This window comes from Meriones unguiculatus, chromosome 20 (assembly GCF_030254825.1).
Source record: "Meriones unguiculatus strain TT.TT164.6M chromosome 20, Bangor_MerUng_6.1, whole genome shotgun sequence".
Taxonomy (NCBI): domain Eukaryota; kingdom Metazoa; phylum Chordata; class Mammalia; order Rodentia; family Muridae; genus Meriones; species Meriones unguiculatus.
The window spans coordinates 57,825,758-57,845,000 of record NC_083367.1 but is presented as its reverse complement, the minus strand read 5'-3'; the positions used below and the strand labels follow the sequence as shown (position 1 = coordinate 57,845,000).

The following is a 19,243-nucleotide window of genomic DNA, read 5'->3' as shown; positions in this document are numbered from 1 at the left end:
GCTACACAATGTCTGATAGGAATGGCAGCAGAATTAAGCCATTTTCTCCATGGGAAAACATCATTTACTCTACGGGCTGAACAGTCATAGTTAGGCGGCAGGAGGGTCCCCTAAAAGCAGTCAGTAACCCTTCCAAACATGATCAGCAAGGTGAGATGAGTTCAGTAATAGATTCTAGCCACTGACATACCTCAGGGCCTCAGTGACGTGCACACAGAGTCGGAACTTGGTGACTGTCACCATACTCACCCTGGTACAGATGGAGCCCACCAATGAGAGAAAACACTTTTTAGAAACACAAAGGCGGTCTCAAGAGCCAGCATTGATGGCCCTGTCTGTAGTTCTAATGGCTGGGCAACGGGGACAGGAGGAAGTGGTTATAATCTCTCTACAGAATATTCTGTCAAAGTCAGGACCTTCTAGAGACGTGCCATATACCACGGACACTAATGAGGACACTGAGATGCAGGAAAAGCGACACTTGAACGGCAAGGTAGGTGTCTGCAGAATGTAGCCTTTCTCCACCTTGTTCCCTGCGCTGTACAGTCTGAATAGTGTGAGCCCTGAAGACTGTCCTGGGGCTACAAGCTAGCGGCTGTCACGCTTCTCTAGAGCATCAGCTCGGCGCCTCCCAACCGCTACCTCAAGAAGCACTTTTGTCCCAGAGATCTGCCGCCAGAGTGCTGAGACTGTCTCAGGGAGGATGGGCAGGGGTGAGCCACCGCGGCCTCCTCGAGCAGCTGGAGCAGTGACAGCCCAGCTATTTGCTCAAAGCACCTTGCTTTCACCCTCTTTGGCTGGAAGGAGTCTCCTCACTCATTTTGGTTTGGGGCCTTTGGGCTGAATAGAGGAAGATCTTCACCCTTGAAAGCAGAAAAACACTTTGAGTAGATGAGCAAGGCTGCCAGGCTTTACAGTTTTTCACTATAGTGTCCTCCTCCTCCTCCTCTTCCTCCTCCTCCTCCTCCTCTTCCTCCTCCACCTCCTCCTCCTCCTCTTCCTCTCCTCCTTCTCCTTCTCATTTTCTCCTCCTCTCTTCCTCCTCCTCTTCCTCTTCTTTCTCCTTCTCTTCCTCCTCTTCCTTCTTCTCCTTCTCTTCCTCCTCCTCCTCCTCCTCCTCCTTCTCTTCCTCTCCTCCTTTTCCTTCTCCTTTTCTCCTCCTTCACTCCCTCCTCTTCCTCTTTTCTCTCCTCCTCCTTTTCTCCCCCGCCCCTGAGAGTTCTCAGGTCTTATGTATTCAAACTCACCATGCAGCACAATGACACTGAATTTCCGATGCTCCTGCCTCTACGAGCTCTGATGGAACCCGGTGTTTCCAGCATGCTAGCTTGACATCCCCTTTTGTGATATAATAGCTCGTATCCTGGTTTCATAATATAAGAATCGCACAATCACCCATGACTTAGTGATGCTCTCAGAACTTCATCAGGTGACTTCACCATTGTGTGAATACCGTAGTGACTCACACAACCTATATGTCCTCCGTCACTCAACGTGGCCTCCTGATGCAACCAGGAGACATGGTAAGTGTGAGGAACAAGGTGGCACTGGCACAGCAGCACACACTACTGGCTGTGACATTTTCCAAACAACGTGGAAGGCACCGAAATGGTGATAACATGTCTGAGAGAGTGAACGCACAATCATTGTCACAGCTGTCTATTTCAGTTTCTGATGTAGACTGGGCAGAGTGGTATGTGACTGACCACACAGGTGTTTTGAGCCAGCATTTCCAGACATGCAATCGGCTTCATGCCACATGGCATGAGGAACGGTACATTTCCAGCTTCCTTAGTGACTTCTACAATGACCATAGTCTATGCAGTTGGTTTCTGTCAGAGCACTGTTCTGGCGTTGATTCGTGCAGCCATGGTTGGTTTGATGATTTCCCTGTGAGGAGCATTTTAAGAACACACGTGCTTCATTACTGTGAGAGGCACGTAGTCACTGAAGCCTCGTTGGAGCGTTTCTGGTTGGCTGATAACGAGAATTCATCTTCTGATTCTCATGCATTCACACACCACCCATGCACTCACCTGGTGGTCTATGAGCAAGGGATTGAGAAAACTTGGTTCAAACCTCCAACAGGATGTCTGTTGTCTTGGCTGGTAGCTGAGTTTTGTTGGCTATCTTTCTGATTTGTTCAGAAGTATTCGCTCTTAACTCTAATGAGTCAGCTCCTATATTTCCAGCTATTTTAAGAATAATTATAATATAGGGCATAATTAATAAATGCTGCCAGTTTTAAAAATACACATATTTAACTCCTCAAATTGAGATTATTTCTGCCAGTGTCTTTCTTTACACTAGTCTTTACAGGGTAAAGATTGAGAGCCTACAGAACACATTTGAAGTTACTTATTTGCTGATTATTAACTTCATGAAACCATTAGTGTAATGTATGAGTTGAAAGGATGAGATGGAAAGGCAGAAAGTGCACAAAGGCTAATGTTTACATATTAATTGTACAGTTTTAGCTGGCCCAGGATTTCAGGTTCATTGATCCTAGATTGATGGATCATACAGACCCATGGCAGCTGCATAGCACCAACTTGAAGAAAGGCAGACATTGAGAAACAAATCATAACACTTATTATTGATAACCAAATGTAGTAGGGTGGGGATTGGAAGCTCAACAGTATAGGGTGTGTGTGTGTGTGTGTGTGTGTGTGTGAGAGAGAGAGAGAGAGAGAGAGAGAGAGAGAGAGAGAGAGAGAGTATCCACCCTACAAGGCAGACAGTGGGCAGAGATTTTGAATTCAAGGAGAAACAGCGTAGCCGCAGCACCAATGCTTGTTATGACCCTCTGTCTGTGAGTTTTTGTGTGTCCATTAAGGTGGAGGAGGTTCTCAGTGATGGGCGAACTATCATCACCTTCCCCAACGGAACCAGGAAGGAGATCAGCGCTGACAAGAAGACGACCATCATCAGGTTTTTCAATGGTGACATGAAGAAGGTCAAGCCTGACCAGAGAGTGGTGCGTGCAATGGACACACTTGTACTCTTATAGAATCAGAGGCTACCCAGTTACTAGCAAACCTTTAACAGGTGCATGTTCCTTTATTCTCCTGGCGTCAGGACATGAGGGAACGTGGAAGGTCAGAACCTTCTTATTAGAGAGAATTTTGTCCATGGTGTCTAATGTAAGTGAGATCCTTCGTGGTCTCAACCTGGAGATTTGCACATCAGTGGTGTTTCCACCATTGTCCCACCCTCCACTGTGAATTCCTGTTATCATGTTCTTCCACCGACCTAAGCGAAACCGCATGCCTAGGGGAAAAAAAATGAACCAGAAAATCCCAGGAGACCTATTTGAGTGACGACTTTTAGGATTCCACGGCCCAGTGAGACAAAGAGCTGTGTTGCCTCACCTTGGGGCAGGGTGGAGGTCACATACACGTTTCTTAGACAGAAGTGGTGGGGAGGATGGACAGACAGAGAATGACAGGTGAGAAGCAACAGGGATGAGCCAGGAGAGATTATCGAGCCCAGCACAGGCTGGAAGTGAGACCCCCCCCTGCTTTGACTTTCTCTCAGTGCCGGATGAGTGAGACGTCGCAGAGGCCTGTGAGCATGCCCTCCTCCAGGAGCATGTCCAGGACCTGCCGACTCCCTCCTGTGTCTCCTGACCTGCAGAGGGAAATGGTACTCCTATGGTGATGGAGACAGGAGCAAGCCCCTCCACCCACCTGGCTTTGGACGTGTTGCTAATCTAAAGAGAACGTTCTAAAATCCTGGAACAGAGAGGCTCCCTTTCCTAGTTTGCCTTCTATCGCTGTAACAAATGCCACTACCAACGACAGCCTGGGAAGGAGAGATTTCATTTGGCTCACATGCCCCCATCACAAAGTCACTGATGGAGAAAAAGTCAAGCAGGAAGCTGGAGGCAGGAGCTTGAGCGAACACGGAGGTGCACTTCCTACTGGCTTGTTCACCTTGCTTTTTACACAACCCAGATCCACCTGCTAAGGTGCGGCACCCCAAGCGTAGTCACTGACCAGGAAAATGCCCCCACGGACTCGCTTACAGCGTAGTCTAAAGGAGGGTTCGCCTCACCTAATGTTCCCTCCTCTCAAATGACTCCAGCTTGTGCCAAGCTGACAGACGCTAACCAAAACACATTCCAATCTTCAGAGCCACAGATGTTCCAAAAACATGACTCCACTAAAGATGTTCTAGCTCCTTCTTCCACTTCTGTGGATGGAGAGACCCGTGTCCCCGCCCCGCCTCAGAGGATTGATGTGATGGGACCCTCCAGGAGTTTGCATTAGGAGGAGAGCAGTATCTTTCTTCCACGTTCTTTTCAGACAAGTACCCCGTTCAATCCCATTCTGCCCTGTGGCTGCGGGGTATATTGTTGGGGGTGGGGCTGAGTTTGCATCAGGAGCACCTCCTGCACCAACACTTATACATGTTGTTTCTTTCTTCTTGGGAACCAAGGGAGACTATGTTAGAAAGGTCTCAAGGTGCGGTCCCACGAATGTCCAAGGCACTTTGTGAGATCTGCTCTCTTGAGTTGCAGTTGTCCACTAGTCTGAAAACTATGGAGTTCATGGGACACTGGGGTTCACAGCCCATGTCTACCAAGCCTAGAACTCACCAGCTACAGCCCCCAAGAGGCATGAAAGCTCAGCAAGTCTCGAGTTAGAGCATGCTGAGGTACAGAACTGAGGACTGATTGGCCTCCCACAGCCTCCCAATAACCAATAGGCAGTCCTAGGGAGCCAGCGACCAGCCCCATGTCTTGGTGCTGCACAGCTGTGGAAGTGCCCACAGACGTGGTCATGCCTTCCTCACCTGCTGAGCCTGTACTCTCAGCCACCTATGGGAAGTAATTGATCAAATCCCACCGAGGCCCCCAATGTAAGGCGAACCACCTCCCAGCATGGGTTTCCTGTTCTCACAGATTTATTATTATGCGGACGCTCAGACCACGCACACAACCTACCCAGACGGTGTCGAAGTTGTGAAGTTTCCCAACAAGTGGACCGGTGAGTCGCGTCACCCATACCTGCTGGTTCAGCACCTCGTGTGCTGGTGTTGAAGATGGCAGGATGCTTGAGCATTGTGGGGAGAGGGCAGCAGACATCAGCCTTTACATTCGCCACAGAAAAGTGCAGGCTGCCCAGTTAGATTCTTAATGTCTTTTTTTTTTTTTAATTAGAAATCACTCTATGAAGTACAAAGAGCAAAATCATACCAAAGAGCCGTTTTTAGTTTGCCTGAATTTCATCACACTGGATGTCCTGGAGTTTGTCTGGCACGCCTATATTATTAAGTTCAAGGACACTGACTGTCCTCCATCCCTTATCTTTCTAACCTTCCAGTCGCAGAGACAGCATGCCACCCATTCTGCCCCTATCTGAACACATTTTCTTTCACAGTCATTCTGCTCCAGTATATTCTTTAGAACTGCTCTCTAGTTCACCGTTTTTCTCTTTAACTAAACCCTCACGCGCTCTCTACTGTCCTTCTTGGATTGCTGATGCTTTCTACTTCACTTTTGGTCCTTTTCAGGTCTAGCTAGTGTATCGACTAATACTATCCTTCTCTTGTTTTATTCTCCTTTTCCCTTAATTTTACACTCATCTACCTCCCAGTCTTGTTCTGGTGACAGCTTGACCGACCCCAGACATGGAGCTCAGTGTGTCATGGCTGCGTCCTCGTGGTCCCACAGCTCCTCACTTGTCCAGTTTGTCCTGTGGGGACAGATTGTCTCAATCCCAGGTGGCCCAGGCTGGAGCTGCCCTTCCAGAAAGCCTTTTGTTTGTTGCTGTCGGTTTCCCAGGCACTATAGCCCGAACTTCATGTTAGTTTCTTAGTGAGAGTATCCCAGACGCAGCGGGTCTCAGGACTGATGGTGCTGATCCTACTTCAAGGCCCGTAGCTGCAGATTCTCTTGAAAGAACTCAGAGAAGGTAGGAACATTCCTTGGTGATCAGCACTTGACAGTTTTGTAGTTTGGTTTTGTTGTTTTGGTCTTGGTTTCTGGTTCACTCTTCTTTGGGAATGGCACTTTGAGCCTGGGCTCAGGCCCCGTTTCTAGACACAGATTTTGTGTGCTATAATCAGCATAGCTACAAAGTTGAGCCTTGCAGACACCATGGGCAGAAAACCTGAGCACTGGAAGCATTACTTCTGAGCCACTTTTCAGTGGCTTCTGGTGTTTGGGGCCCTACGACACTTCTGTCTTAGTGTTAGTATTCCAGCCAGTGCTCTTGTGGTTTTTACAGGCTGCTGAGCACACAGGTGGGCAGGAGAGCAATTACGTCTTCAGTAACTTTTGGCACACACTTGGCATTGAAAAGTGACACTTGGCTTGTTCACAAATGCTCTGCAGGGTGTTTGGTGGATGTTAGCCAGGTCTGGTGGAAAGAAAAGAGTCTGACAGACCTATCTGGTCTTTGAATCTCAGCTGGTCTATGTGGAATGTCCCTAATATGTCACTTCACTATACAGCAGGTTCTGAGTTCCATTGCCATCCATTTGCATGGCTCACATTCCCCAAAATGTCTTGCCATGACCATTCAAAAGCAAACATCACAGTCCCCCTCTTACCAATTTTTTGGGGGGTGCACCTGTGTCTGAATTCAATGAAGTTCAACAAAGACCATTTTGCACTGATTCTGCACCAGGCAGTCAGGGATTCTGAGATTCTCAAGCTATTGAATCAAAGAGAACCCTGACTTCTCCAGGGCATCGCACCAACACGCCCCTTAGCACTCAGGACCCTAATGCTAACAAATACTTACTGAATGGGGTTATTCCTTGGGTGTCAGATAGCACACCACATTCTTCTAAGTATAGTTCACGCTCCTTTCTGTTTGTCAGCAACTGCCAATCATTAACCAACAAATGCACACAAAGAACATGGACATCAGAAGGACATGTGGAAACCCATCAATGACATTTCACTTGGAAGCTTTTTCTGGTTTCTGCACATGCACATTGAAAAGCTCTTTGCACCGCTTTGCACTGTGCTCATGCACTGTCATCCGGCCCTGGCTAGTGTATAAGCTGAGGTACTGTCGTGCTTCAGCAAACTCCACAGTGAGGCATTGTCTCTGCTTAAGGCTGTGAAAGTGAAGATGGAAGAGTAAAGGCATTTTCAACAGTGTCTTGGTCACTTTTTTTTTTCTTCACTGTTGTGGCCAGATATTTGACGAAAAGCAACGAGAGGGAAGGAGAATTTATTTTGATTTACAGTTCAGAGAAATATAGTCCCATGTGTTGGGAAAGGCATGAGGGCAAAAGTGTGAGGTCCCATGTCTTGGGAAAGGTGCGATGGCAGGAGCGTGGAGGTCCGTGTCTTGGGAAAGGTGTGATGGCCGGAGCGTGGGGGCCCGTGTCTTGGGAAAGGTGCGATGGCCGGAATGTGAGGTGGCTGGCCACGTTGTGTCATGTTGCAGTCTAGAAGAGAAGCATGAATGCTGGCACCTCTAGCATTCCTCTTTTAATTCAGCACATAGTACTGCCTGCCACCAATGAAGGATTTTTACCACAGATCCACAGTCCCTAAGAACATCAGAACTTCGAAACTTGAATTTGGTTTCTACCAAAAGTGTATCACTTTTTCATCATCATCAAGTAGAAAAACCCGCAATCTGTTACGTGCTAGAGACCATCCACACTACTGCATAGCCATTCGTTGGCCAACATGCCATTGGATGCCTGCCGATCCCGCCTGCAAACTCATAAGACTGGGAGCTCATGCTCATTAATATTTTAACATGGGTCATTTAGATTCAACATGGCTTCCAAAGTCATTCAGTCTAATAACGTACTTTAAATGACTCTGTTCTGCAGAAAAATTCTACCCAGACGGCTCCAAGGAGACTGTGTTTCCTGACGGGACAGTGAAACAGCTTAAGGATGGATGTGAGGAGACTGTGTTCCCCGATGGGACATCTGTGATAGTGAAAAGGTCAGCACCCCCAAAACCTGTGTGAGCCAAGACCCCAATGCTGTGCTTTGTGTTCTATAGTGTGTTTACATGTTTGCAAGTGTTGACCGCATTTAAATACAACAGCAGGGGCTGGAGAGATGTCTCGGCAGTTAAGAGCACTGCCTGCTCTCGGAAAGGACACAGGTTCAGTTCCCAGCAACCACATAACAGCTGGCAACCATCTGCAACTCAGTCCCAGGGGACCCAATGGCCTCCTCTGACTTCTGTGGGTACCAGGCACTCATGTAGTTCACAGATATGCATGTAGGCAACACTCATACACATAGGAATAAAGAAAAATTTTAAAAACCAAATATAACACCAAAAGTATGACAAAAACAAATATGACACCATTGGGCCTACAGGATTTTTTTTTTTTTTTTTACTTTTGAGTTCAAATCTCTTTATGGAGAATATGAGCTCAGACATAGAATTTTGAGGGCAGTCATATTCCTCCAAGATTGTGCTGTGATTGACTCTGGGGACAAAGGTGGCTCTACAGTTTACCTCATCAGCTAATGTCATGGTTATCTAGCTTGGTATCAGATTAATCTCATTCTGTATTCCTCAGGATGTATCACTGTTGTTAGGTGACACGTGTCAATGTTTAGGTGATCGAAACTGGCCAGCCTTGAGTAGAGTCTTCAGTGTTCACCTCTGCAAAGCCATGTTGTGTAGAAGCATAAGTCTGTTGCAGCATGTATAAGCAAGAGCATAAAATGCAACAAGACTGTGCTAAGTTACTGTATCGGTGCTGGTGTGCACAGACAACCTGGTCCACAGGGCCTGCAGCCATCATATGTCCACCAGCCTGGGCAAGCTTACAGTAAACTCACCTTAGATGTTCCCAGTATTTCCTGACTACAGTGTGTCCTACTCATTTCCTCTATGGCTTTGACATTATCAGCTCTTCCAACGTGCGAGGGGTCGGGGATCCCCGTTCCCTAAAGAGTTTCCCTGGCTTTCGCAGTGGGGTCAGCACAGACATAGTACCCAGGATTCTTTCTGTTGTGTTTCTGTCATGAACTGAGCAGCCCTGCTGCCTCTGCTCACCACATCTCAGATTGTGAGCTCAGGTCTCAGGGTCCATGTTCCCCACTCAGCTCCCTCACCCCCCTCCTTCCTATGCTCGGCCAGCCTGGGCTCCTCGTGTCCTTTAAACTTTAAACACCTTGCCTGCCCTTGCCCTGGACAGCCTCAACTTCCTCCCCCAGGGTAGACTCAGGGATCTAGGTGGTATATTGGCATCCCTCATTTCCAGTTCTTCCATGCTTACACAGTTGACTTCTGCATGGCTCTACTACCAGAGTATCTCTCTGTTCTACAGGAATGGAGACAAAACCATCACGTTCAGCAATGGACAGAAAGAAATCCACACAGCCAGGTTCAAGAGGAGGGAATTCCCAGATGGCACCACCAAGACTGTGTACTGCAATGGCTGCCAAGAGACCAAGTATGCCTCAGGGAGGGTCAGAGTCAAAGACGAGATGGGAACTGTCATCCTGGACTGGAAGTAGTGCATCCACCAGACTCAACGTCAGGCACTAGGCTCCAAATATAGTTGCGACCGAAACAGACCAAACAGCTCACATTGATAGATTCCCCTGACAATCCTGGAGATCCCCTACACATCAGGAGTAGAGAGGCATCTAAAAATTTTAAAGAAAAAAACAAACAAACACGTAGCCACCATCTTGAGACAGAGGTCAGAGACGCAGTAAGCAGAAACAAGGCTTTCCAAAAGCACAGCTCCCTTGGCCTTTTCCAGACCATGTCTTCTCTCATGGTCTGGGCCTGGAGCAGAGGATAAAACGGATATAGCATAAGTGCTGCCAGGCAATTCCTGGGACCAGCCAGTATCAACAGCCAGCTTCACATTTTGCTTGGCTGACACCTGCCTGCTGTGTATTTCTACCCCTTTTTAGAGTCTAATAAGTGGGATCCAGAGTTGGGGATATATCTTCACTGGTGCTTGGTATATTAGTAGACATGATTTAACCATTCTGAAGTGTCTAGACAGAGCCTCATGTAGCATTCTATCCCATAAATTCACATAATTATGATCTGTCAACCAACAAGGACATGAGTAAAAGGCACAGATAAAAACAAACTCAAAAAACGTACTGGGCCATGCCTCCTGTTTGTTCCTGTGAGTCTGTCTGCCATCCCTCCCATTCCGTGAGAGTACTCCGCTGTGCCATAGCTGAGATTTCCCTGTAGCTGGTAGGCAGCAGCCAATCTCAGCAGACAGTGGCCAGGTCGCCTTGACCACCCACCCCGTCCAGTCCCTACACTGTTCCGGGACTGGAGCTGCAGAACTGCTATGAGGGGCTTCTCTTCTGACGAGGAGTTCTAAGGATGTGGCTTTTTCCGTGTCCTCCACATTGCTCCAAGGTGAGTAGACGCAGGAAGCACTTCCCTCATGTTAGCTGATGGTGCCCAGCAGGCATCTTCCTGTGGGGAGGAATGGCTGGCAGCAGGACTTTTGTCACTCCCTTTGCCCTGGTTGTCCTTTTGAAGTCCAAAAGGTAAAGTGCACTTGCCTTCTTGAGGGCAGAGGGTTGGCAAGGTAGGGAAGAGATCCTCTATTCCAGGGCTCATCTTGGGTTATGCAGCCATTGTTGGACCAGCCACTGGAGTAGACAGTAAGGTGACATCGTTTCCTTAAACGTCCTGCTCACTGGAGTCATATGTGTCTAGGGTCTGTCTCATCACAGTGCACTGTTAAATCTTCATCGCTCCCGTGAGCCATGGGTGCTCCATGACGTCTCAATGTTGGCCTCAGCACAGGGTTTACAGTTAGCAAGCAGTTGATGACATCTTCAGATTCTCTCGAAAAATGATAGGGTATTCTAGAAAAAAAAAAAATAAGGCTCACAAAAGCACGACTTCCAGAGCGTCTTCTGCTGCCACAAAGCTAGCTCTGCAACTGCACACACGTGTCGTGTGAGGCAGGCTGCCAGGCCCCTCGCACCCAGCTTGGGTCAAGTCTAAACAAAGTTAGCTCCTCAGGCTGACAGAACTTTACAGAGTTCTGGACACGTGGACCAAAGTTTCCGATCATCTGACTCACCTCCTCCCCGCTGTGTCCTCCCCTCGACCCCTTCTCGACTTGACACACAACACATCACTGTTAAGCCACACTTTTCCTTTCTTGTTCATCCCCAAGATTACACTAACATCAACCTCACAATAGAAAACATTTCACAAACTTTTAAAAGTTCTAAACTCAAACACTTCACACAAATTCAAACACTTTAAAATGTAGTCTCTTTTTTAAAAAAAAAAATACAAAGTCTCTTTTAAAATACGAAATCTCTTCTAAAATTCAGTCTCTCAACTGTGAGATCTTGTAAAAATCAAAAATAAGTTAAATACTTCCTTATTTTAAAAGGGAAGAACAGGGCACAGTCACAGTGTGACCAAAACCAAACCAAACTCCCAACAGCGTAAATAACTCAATGTCCAATCCCTGGGGTCCAACCACGACCTTCGGGGCTCCTCCCAAGGGCTGGGGTCGCTTCCAGATTCACCCCCTGCAGCACGCACAGCTTGTTTGTGAGGCTCCTGCTGGCTCCGCTCCACTGCTGCTGCTGTTCTTGGTGGTCATCCCAAGGTACCAGCATCTCCAAAATGCTGCAGTCCCCTGCTGCAACTAGGCTGCACTTCTGCCAATAAGCTCTCGTAGGTTTTCTTCAAGGTGCCAAGCCTCAGCTGCTCTCCATGACCCCTCCATGTCTTCAAAACCAGAACCACCTGGGTGATTCTTAAACCACCAAGTTCAGCTGCCAGGGTGAGATACAGGCTGCCTCTGGAACACAGCTTCTGTGCACTGATTCTCAGGAAACACTTCCCAGATTTCACCTCCGTGTTTCTCTTCTCTTCTTAATCGCCGCTAATCTCTCAGCTCCAGCCAAAGAGCGTGGAGTATCCCAGCAAAGCAAAGGTTTCACATTAAAAGTTTTGGCCTCTTGTTACTCACAGCTGATTCTTCGGCTCCAGCTAACCAGAACTACAGAACTTTAATTCAAAATAACAAATGGTCCCAACAGAGTCTTTAAGCTTCCCTCTGAAACTTCCCAAGCCAGTCCTCCATCCTCTGCACCGCTCTCCATTCTTATCTTCCAAGCGCCTACAGAACAGTGCACTGAGCTCTCAGCGCTCAATGGTTTTTCTAGCCCAAAGTTCCAAAGTCCTTCCACAATCTTCCCCAAAACAGCACAGCCATGTTTGTCACAGCAATACCCAGCTCTGCTGGTACCAGCTTTGTCTCGGTCGGGATTTCCATTGCTGCAGTGAAACACCACGACCAAAAAAAAAAGGGTATATTTGTCTTACACTTCCATATGGTTGTTCATCATCAAAGGGAGCCAGGACAGGAACCTGGAAGCAAGAGCTGATGCAGAGGCCATAGAGGCTTACTGGCTTGCTCCCCCTGCTCCCCCTGCTTTCTTAGAGAACCCAGAAACACCAGCCCAGGGGTGGCACCACCCACAATGGGCTGGTCCCTCTCCCATTGATCACTAAGAAAATCCCCTGCAGCAAGGTTTTATGGAGTCATTTTCTCTATTGAGGTTCCCCCCTTTCAGATAACCCCAGCCCATCGACATAAAACTATTCAGGACACCAGGTTAGCGCCACGGTGGAGCAATAGGTAGGCCCTGGGGCCAGGGTCTTGGAGACTGAGCTAGGAGGAGACAGCTGTGGGTGCTGCGCTGCGGAGTGCAGCCGTCCACACTGTGCACAGCTGGGAGAGCACTGCCTCAGCTACAGGTCGGTGCCTTGTCTCAAAGGCTCCGAGTGTCAACATGTATGCTGTGACCTAGCTGGGGCCTCTGCCCCATCAGTTATTGACAGAGCACTCGTCAACAAAGAGTCAGAGAACATTATTCTGGAGAAAGGAGGTGAGGGAGAGATACTGGAAACTTCTCAAGATGCTGCCTCGTCCCCTACCCTATGGTATCTGGACCCAAATACAGTTCTTAGAACAATGCCCAAAGCCTCACCCCTGGGAGATGCCATTTTAGTCACCTTGCCTTGATCTCACCACGTAGAATTCAGGGCCCAGGAATATGGAACAATTTCCAAAGTCCGTGCGGCCGTGGTTTACAGACAGTATCTCTTGAACTCAAGATTTTCAGTTTGGCCCAAGTGTAGTTCCACCTGTGCCACCCTCCTCTACCAGCAGCGCCCGCTCACTGTCACCACCTCTGTTCAAACCCCGACACTTGAGGCAGCCAGGACTTTCAAGGAGCTTGTTTCCAGGATGGGCTCAGTGCCGAGCACTGCATGAGGTCACAGAAAGTAAAAAAGCTCCTCTGGTGTGTTTAAAAAAACAAAACAAAAAAACATAAGTATGGCCTTATCTATCGTGATCATCCCGCTCCTCAATTCATGTGTAAGAACTAAATGATTGCCGTGCAGCTTTTCAGAACTGGAGTGTTCTGGAGTTTGAGCATTTGTTTACCTTCATACGTTGGCACCTCATGTTCTGTCAGCTCGAAGCGCTCCCCCTGCTGTCCCCTGTGCCACATCTAGCAGTGTTCAAGTCCCCAGCTTTCCTTTGCCAAGAATGTCTACCTCCCCTTTCGAAGGACAGCTTTGCTGAGGACAGACTTTCTGCTGCACTTAGCTTTTAGCACTTTGAACGTGTATCCTCCCTATTTTCATGGCTTCTGCTAAAAATCCTACCGAGAGCTCCGTGGGGCTCCCCTACATGCGATAATGTTCTTTCTTGCCGCTTTTAAGATTCTGTTTCTCTGCTTTTACTGTTTGATTATCTTGCATCTCAGAGCATTCTCCCCTTATTGATCCTGAAGTCTTTGGGCTTCCTTTATCCATACATCCATACAAACACATATACATACATATATCATATACACATACACACACACACACAAACATGCAAGTATGCATGCATGCATACATACATACATACATATATATGTTGAATGTGAAATGCTCCCCTCCCTGGGTTCCTTTTTGAACACCCTATCTTTGGGGGTGGCTGTGGCCTCTTGGGTGGGGCCAGGTTGGTAGCGGTGGACTGCTGAAGGCAGGACTTTGAGGGCTCAGTCTTGCGTTTGCCCCAGCGCCGTCTCCACTTCCCGCTGTTCTGTGAGGAGCCAGGTTGTGTGCGCACCTCCGTGCCTGCGGTCAGTGCCACGGCTCCTCTGCCACCACGACGGAAATATCCTGCTGTTGTGAGCCACAGTAAAGCCTCCCCCCTTTCACTGCCTCTGTGAAGTGTTGTGCCACAACAACAGAGAAATTCAGCTCTGGGTGCCCCACCCCCAAGGCTGAGGAATTCCCACGGCAGCATCACTTCTCTTTCAGGGGCTGCTGGAAACTGTACATTGGCACAGTTTGTCCGCTGCTTTTCAGTCCTTTTTCTTTTTTTTTTTTTCTAACTGGATAACGCCAGTGGCCCTATCTTAGTACTTTCTAATCTTTCTCTTACATAATCATATATGCTACTGAATTTTCCTGTGGATGCATTCCTTAGCTCCCGGACTTCTGTCTGCTTCTTTTCAATAGTTCCTATTATAATATTTAGCCTCTAATTTCTATGCTGTTTTCTACCCCCTCCTCTTTTTTTACACAATTGGAAAATCTTTTTAATCTGCTGTTGGTTGAACCTGGGGGTGGGGTCGGTAAACAGCACTCAGCCGCCGACGACAGGAAAAGTTCTCCCACCTGTGTCTCTCACAACTTGCTACGTTATCCCAGATCTTGCTTGAAAAACCTCAGGGACCAATCTAGACTAAGCTGTCTCCAGTCACTTTCCCATGCTCTCCTCCAGAAGCTGCTTTCTTAATCCCGTCAGTTTTCTTGTTATGTGCAGAGACTTTGCATCTGAAGGAGCCAAGGTCTCCCTTCGGCCCTCACACACTGGTTTTAGCCAGTTGGTCTCGGGTTAAGTCTGGGTAGATGGAATTGCTTCTTCCTGAAGGGCCACATGCACGTGGCTGGGTCTGGATCACACGGCTATTGTGGGCACTACAGCGGAGACCGCTGCTTGCAGTCTCCTTGGTAACAGTACCAAGGGCTCCGGTGACCCTACATTCTCTTTGGCTACAGGGTGGGTTGAACACTCTTGCGGACCTTGGTCTATGGGGCTCGCACTAAAATGAGCACCGTCCTATGATACTGAGACAGCGCTTCAGTCACGGACAGGCACACGTCCAAGTGTTCCCGTGCTGTCATGCCTGCCTTCAGCTAGTTGAGAAGCCAATTTATAGAAACATGCTGAGCCTCCCGGGATCATAAAGTGAAAAGTCACAACGAGGCTGCCAGAGCAGTCGCTTTCAGCCCTCAGGCGGAACTGCTCTTCAGCTTGAGAGAGAGGCCAGGTCTGAAACTGCCAGGTCTGTGCTACAGAGGTTGGCGAGCCTGCCCAGGGTGGGTGTCTGGGTACTCCTGGCAGACCCCTGGGTGGGCCGAACTACTTCCAGAATACAGGGGCAAGGCTCTGGGATCCACTTCGGGATCCAGTTCAGCAAGCTCAATCTGGGGCTCCTGGGTGGCGAGACGGACTCTATCCAGTTGTTTATGTAGGACCACTGTTCTGGGAAAGCGTAGAGGGGCTGAAGCTGAGCCACTTTCAGAATAGTGAATACTGAGTATGAAGTACTGAGTCCTTTCAGGGTCTGGGGGGGAAGATGGGATGTGGCGCCTGCACCCACAGATGCACCAGATGAGCCTCCCAGAAGCTGTCTGTGCTATCATAATTGTTCTCAAGATAACGTGCCCTTCAGCCCTGGGAGCTCACCATCTTGTGTGATGGATGGTTAACGCTATGTCAACTTGACAGAATCTAAGAGAGTGCATGAGTGCGTCTCAGTGAGTTTCTAGACTGGGTTAAGTGACATGGGAAGCCCCAACCTGGATGTCAGAGATACCATCCCATGACCTGGAGTCCCAAGAAGGAATGAAAAAAAGAGAAAGCAAGCGAGCACCAGCCTCCATTTCTCGCTGCTTCCTGACTGCAAGCACCAGGTGGCCAGCCTCCTGCTGCCTTCCCACGGCAGAGTGTGCCCTCAGACTGTGAGCCCTCCAAAACCCGTCCTTCACCGAGCCGTCTTTATCAGGCGTTCTGTCACAGTAACAAGAGTGACAACCTGCCCTCCAGCCCACACCCCTGCCCTGGTGGTCAGTATGCGTGGCCGAGTGGCTGGCTGCCTTCACCCTCATGCCCTAAGGACTTCTGGGACCTGAAGCCCTTTCATCTGTCAAGACCGCAGCTTGCCTAAGTGTGAAAGGCTCCGTCGTCTGGTACCGGGTTGGCAGTAAGGGACAGGCACCAACAAGAGAAAGGCCGTAGATTGTCCTCAAGTGTTGCTCCTCAGGAACACCTTGTTTTTTGAGACAAGGTCCCTCAAACCACCTAGAGCGCGCTGATTCAGCTGGGCTGGCTGGCGTGGCACAGGTTGGATCTGCCTGTGCGTGTCTTTCTCGTGCTGGAAGCACAGGTGTGCCACCACACCTGGCTTCCTGTGTGAGTCCTGGGGATTAACTGTGGGTCCTTAAGCTGTCACCAAGTAGCACTTTACCAACCGAGCCATCTTCCCAGCTCCCCCCCCGAAAATAATTTTGATCAACAATGGCTAGTTAAGAATAAAAGATAATTCCTGCCTTATATGTGCTATTTTACCTAAGAAAAGCCTTTAAAATGTTATATTTCTCACATTTTTTTCTCCTGTTACTAGGTGCAAATGTAATAATGGGTAAGGGCCAATGATACACGTTTGAGTGATCCGACAAAGCTAACACGGGACAGAGCAGTGTGACCGGCGTTTGGTCGTGCTATCCTGGTAGAGCTGCTGTTCTGTTAACAGCAGTGTGCTAAAGGCGCTTGGCTAGGGGCTTGGCCTATCTTCCCCTACCGGGGATAAAAATCTCGTTTGAAAAAATTCACCTCACTTCTGGATTTTAGCTTTTGTCACTTGAGAGTTGTTTATTCATTAGTTTCTGGAGCTCTTGAATTATCCTTCTGACGTTTAATCCATTTCTGGAGGCTCCAAAGGTAGCCTCATTGAAAGGGAAAATGAGATCAAAGTTGCCGGCATGGCCATTTGGTTCTGGGAAGACACCCAGGGTCCCCTTCATCTTGCAGAATTGTGACTGAGTTAACGGCGTGTAGGGAGAGAGGACTTTGTGAGGCATATGCTGAGCCCTGGGCCTTGAGTTGCTTTTGGCTCCTTCCCTTCTGTTCATCATTTCTCTCATCTGGGAGGTTCGTGTGGGCTTGGGACGGATGTCTATGGCTCTCTGGATAGCTGGGTTGTTTTTAGTGCACATCCTGTTTGTAAACTGTATGACAGACACACAGGAAAGGGGACCGGGGGCTGTGTGGTGCTTACGCTGATTGCTCCTGGCATAGGGCATCCTGGATCTCACTAAAGAAGCTCTAGTGCCCTTTCTCTCCTCACGTCTTAGGCCATTTAAGCAAATCAGCTCAATAATATCGTGGACAAGGCTTCTCTTCACGGAGACATCTATCGAACAGTCCACGGTCAAAGCAGGGCTGTAGTTGACCTCTAGAAGCCACGGTTTCAGGTTCTCATCAATAAGGATGTCAAACCCAAAAAGCTCGAAGCAATTGTAGGCGATAGGGACCGATGGAGCCCCAGCCAGGACTGTGAGAATCACCATGTGGTTGATCTTCTGCCTCAGTAACAAGTCATCCACATCCCACTTCCGAAGGTAAGAGAAGAACCTGCTGAGGGTCCACTTGCAGCCTTGCCCCACCACATCTTTGGTCTTCCAATACGAGGCCCCAGATTTGTTGATACTGCTGTTGGTCAAATGGGAGTAACAGTCCTGCAAGTTACCAAGATCAAACTTCTCAGTGGCAAACCGCACCAACCCTTCCCGGTACATGTAAATAGTCAAGGGCCTGAAGCCGGTGACGCAGACGTAGATGCGGAGGTCACACTTGTACCTACCCACCAGTAAAGGGTTGCAGATGTACTTCTGCACGACGTGCGTGCCGTTGAAGACGAGATCTTGAATGTCACTGAAAATGATTATCCCCCTCCCGCGAGACAGCTCTGCAGGCTTGCAGATCCAGTAACTTGGCTTGGTACCCAAATGCCGCTTTTCCTTGAAGTACTTGTGTACAAACTTGGTGTAGTCATCGGGCATGATGAACGTCAGGGGTGTGAACTGGTAGAGGGTCTTACCATAGAGCTTCCTCATGTTTGCCAGGTGTTTGGCCAGGCAGTCCTTCCTGGTGAGAGTGGTTGTGCCTGGGTGATGGTTGAGCCTCTGCCAGGGCTTGAGGTTGACGTGATCTGCCATCTGGAAGGGCGAAGTCCTCCAGTACAGGTTCCAGTCCTCCACACCCTGCCGCTGACGGTCAAACTTGTCCCAGCCTCGCTCCAGGAGGACGCTCTGCACAACTGTGGGCGTGCTCTCGTCCACTCGGAACACCAGCGGCTTCACGGCGGGCCCCGGGGCTTCCTTCCTTTTCCTCAAAGAGTTTCTTTTCTAAACATGGGTCAGACAACAGAGCTTCAGAGGAGACAGGACACAGTTCCCCTCTGCCCCTCCCCTCTAGGCTCCTGCTCGTGTACACAGGGGTCCTTCCTTCTGCCTGCGCAGATAAACCAAGCTCTGCAGGGCCTGCCACTTACCCTCATATTATGTCTCTTTGGTGACCAGCTGACAATGTTTGAAGTCACACTACCCAAACCCTGCAGATCATTCATTGTAGGCCTGCTCCTGTGATCAGCACTGTTGGTGGAAAGAGGAACAGAAACAAACAAACAAAAAAACCAAAACAGGTATCAATTTATTTTATAGATATAGTATGCAGTATATTTTATAGACATAGTTTATTTTATATAGTATATAGTATATAGCATATAGTATATAGATATAGTAATTTAAACACACTTTTTTAAAAAAAGATTGAGATTAGAAGGATGGCTCAGTGCTTGCCTCACAATCTCGGGGACCTGAGTTTGGACCCTTGACACCATATAAAAAGCCAAGTACTGCCACGGAGTTTGCTGGCCAGTCAGCTCAGGCTACAGAGTTCGTTCCAGGTCCGTGAGAGAGCCTGGGTCAAACAATAAGGCAGGGAGTGATAGAGGAAGGCGCCCAGTATCAGCCTCCGCCTCCTCACACCCGCACAGGCTGAGCGCACACCAGCAAACACCCACTCACACACGCGCGCAAAAGGCTGAAACAATCGTGTGAGATTCCTGAGGGTTTCCTCAGCCATGAGTCCTCCACTGACACACTGGGCTCGGTGCTGTATGATACTGTATGATACTGGGGATGGGGGGGATA

At 48.6% G+C, this 19,243-nt stretch overlaps 2 protein-coding genes across 2 annotated transcripts in view; one reads left to right on the top strand and one right to left on the bottom strand.

Annotated features, from left to right (window-relative positions):
• The window catches only part of LOC110559852 (centromere protein J-like), a 20,129-nt gene extending 10,480 nt beyond the window's left edge, over positions 1-9,649 (top strand). Inside the window, exons 6-10 of the mRNA XM_021655486.2 lie at positions 395-493; positions 2,837-2,977; positions 4,907-4,991; positions 7,807-7,924; positions 9,273-9,649. Coding sequence (XP_021511161.1) covers positions 395-493; positions 2,837-2,977; positions 4,907-4,991; positions 7,807-7,924; positions 9,273-9,462 — 633 coding nt within the window. The 3' untranslated portion in view covers positions 9,463-9,649. The remainder of the gene's footprint in view (positions 1-394; positions 494-2,836; positions 2,978-4,906; positions 4,992-7,806; positions 7,925-9,272) is intronic.
• A 7,227-nt stretch (positions 9,650-16,876) lies between these two features.
• Ttll2 (tubulin tyrosine ligase like 2) lies at positions 16,877-18,657 on the bottom strand. The gene is made up of 2 exons (XM_021655478.1): positions 18,583-18,657; positions 16,877-18,436 (listed from the first exon to the last, which is right to left on the bottom strand). Exons 1-2 carry the CDS (start codon positions 18,655-18,657, stop codon positions 16,877-16,879), a joined length of 1,635 nt encoding a protein of 544 aa, XP_021511153.1.
• Positions 18,658-19,243: the final 586 nt, after the last annotated feature.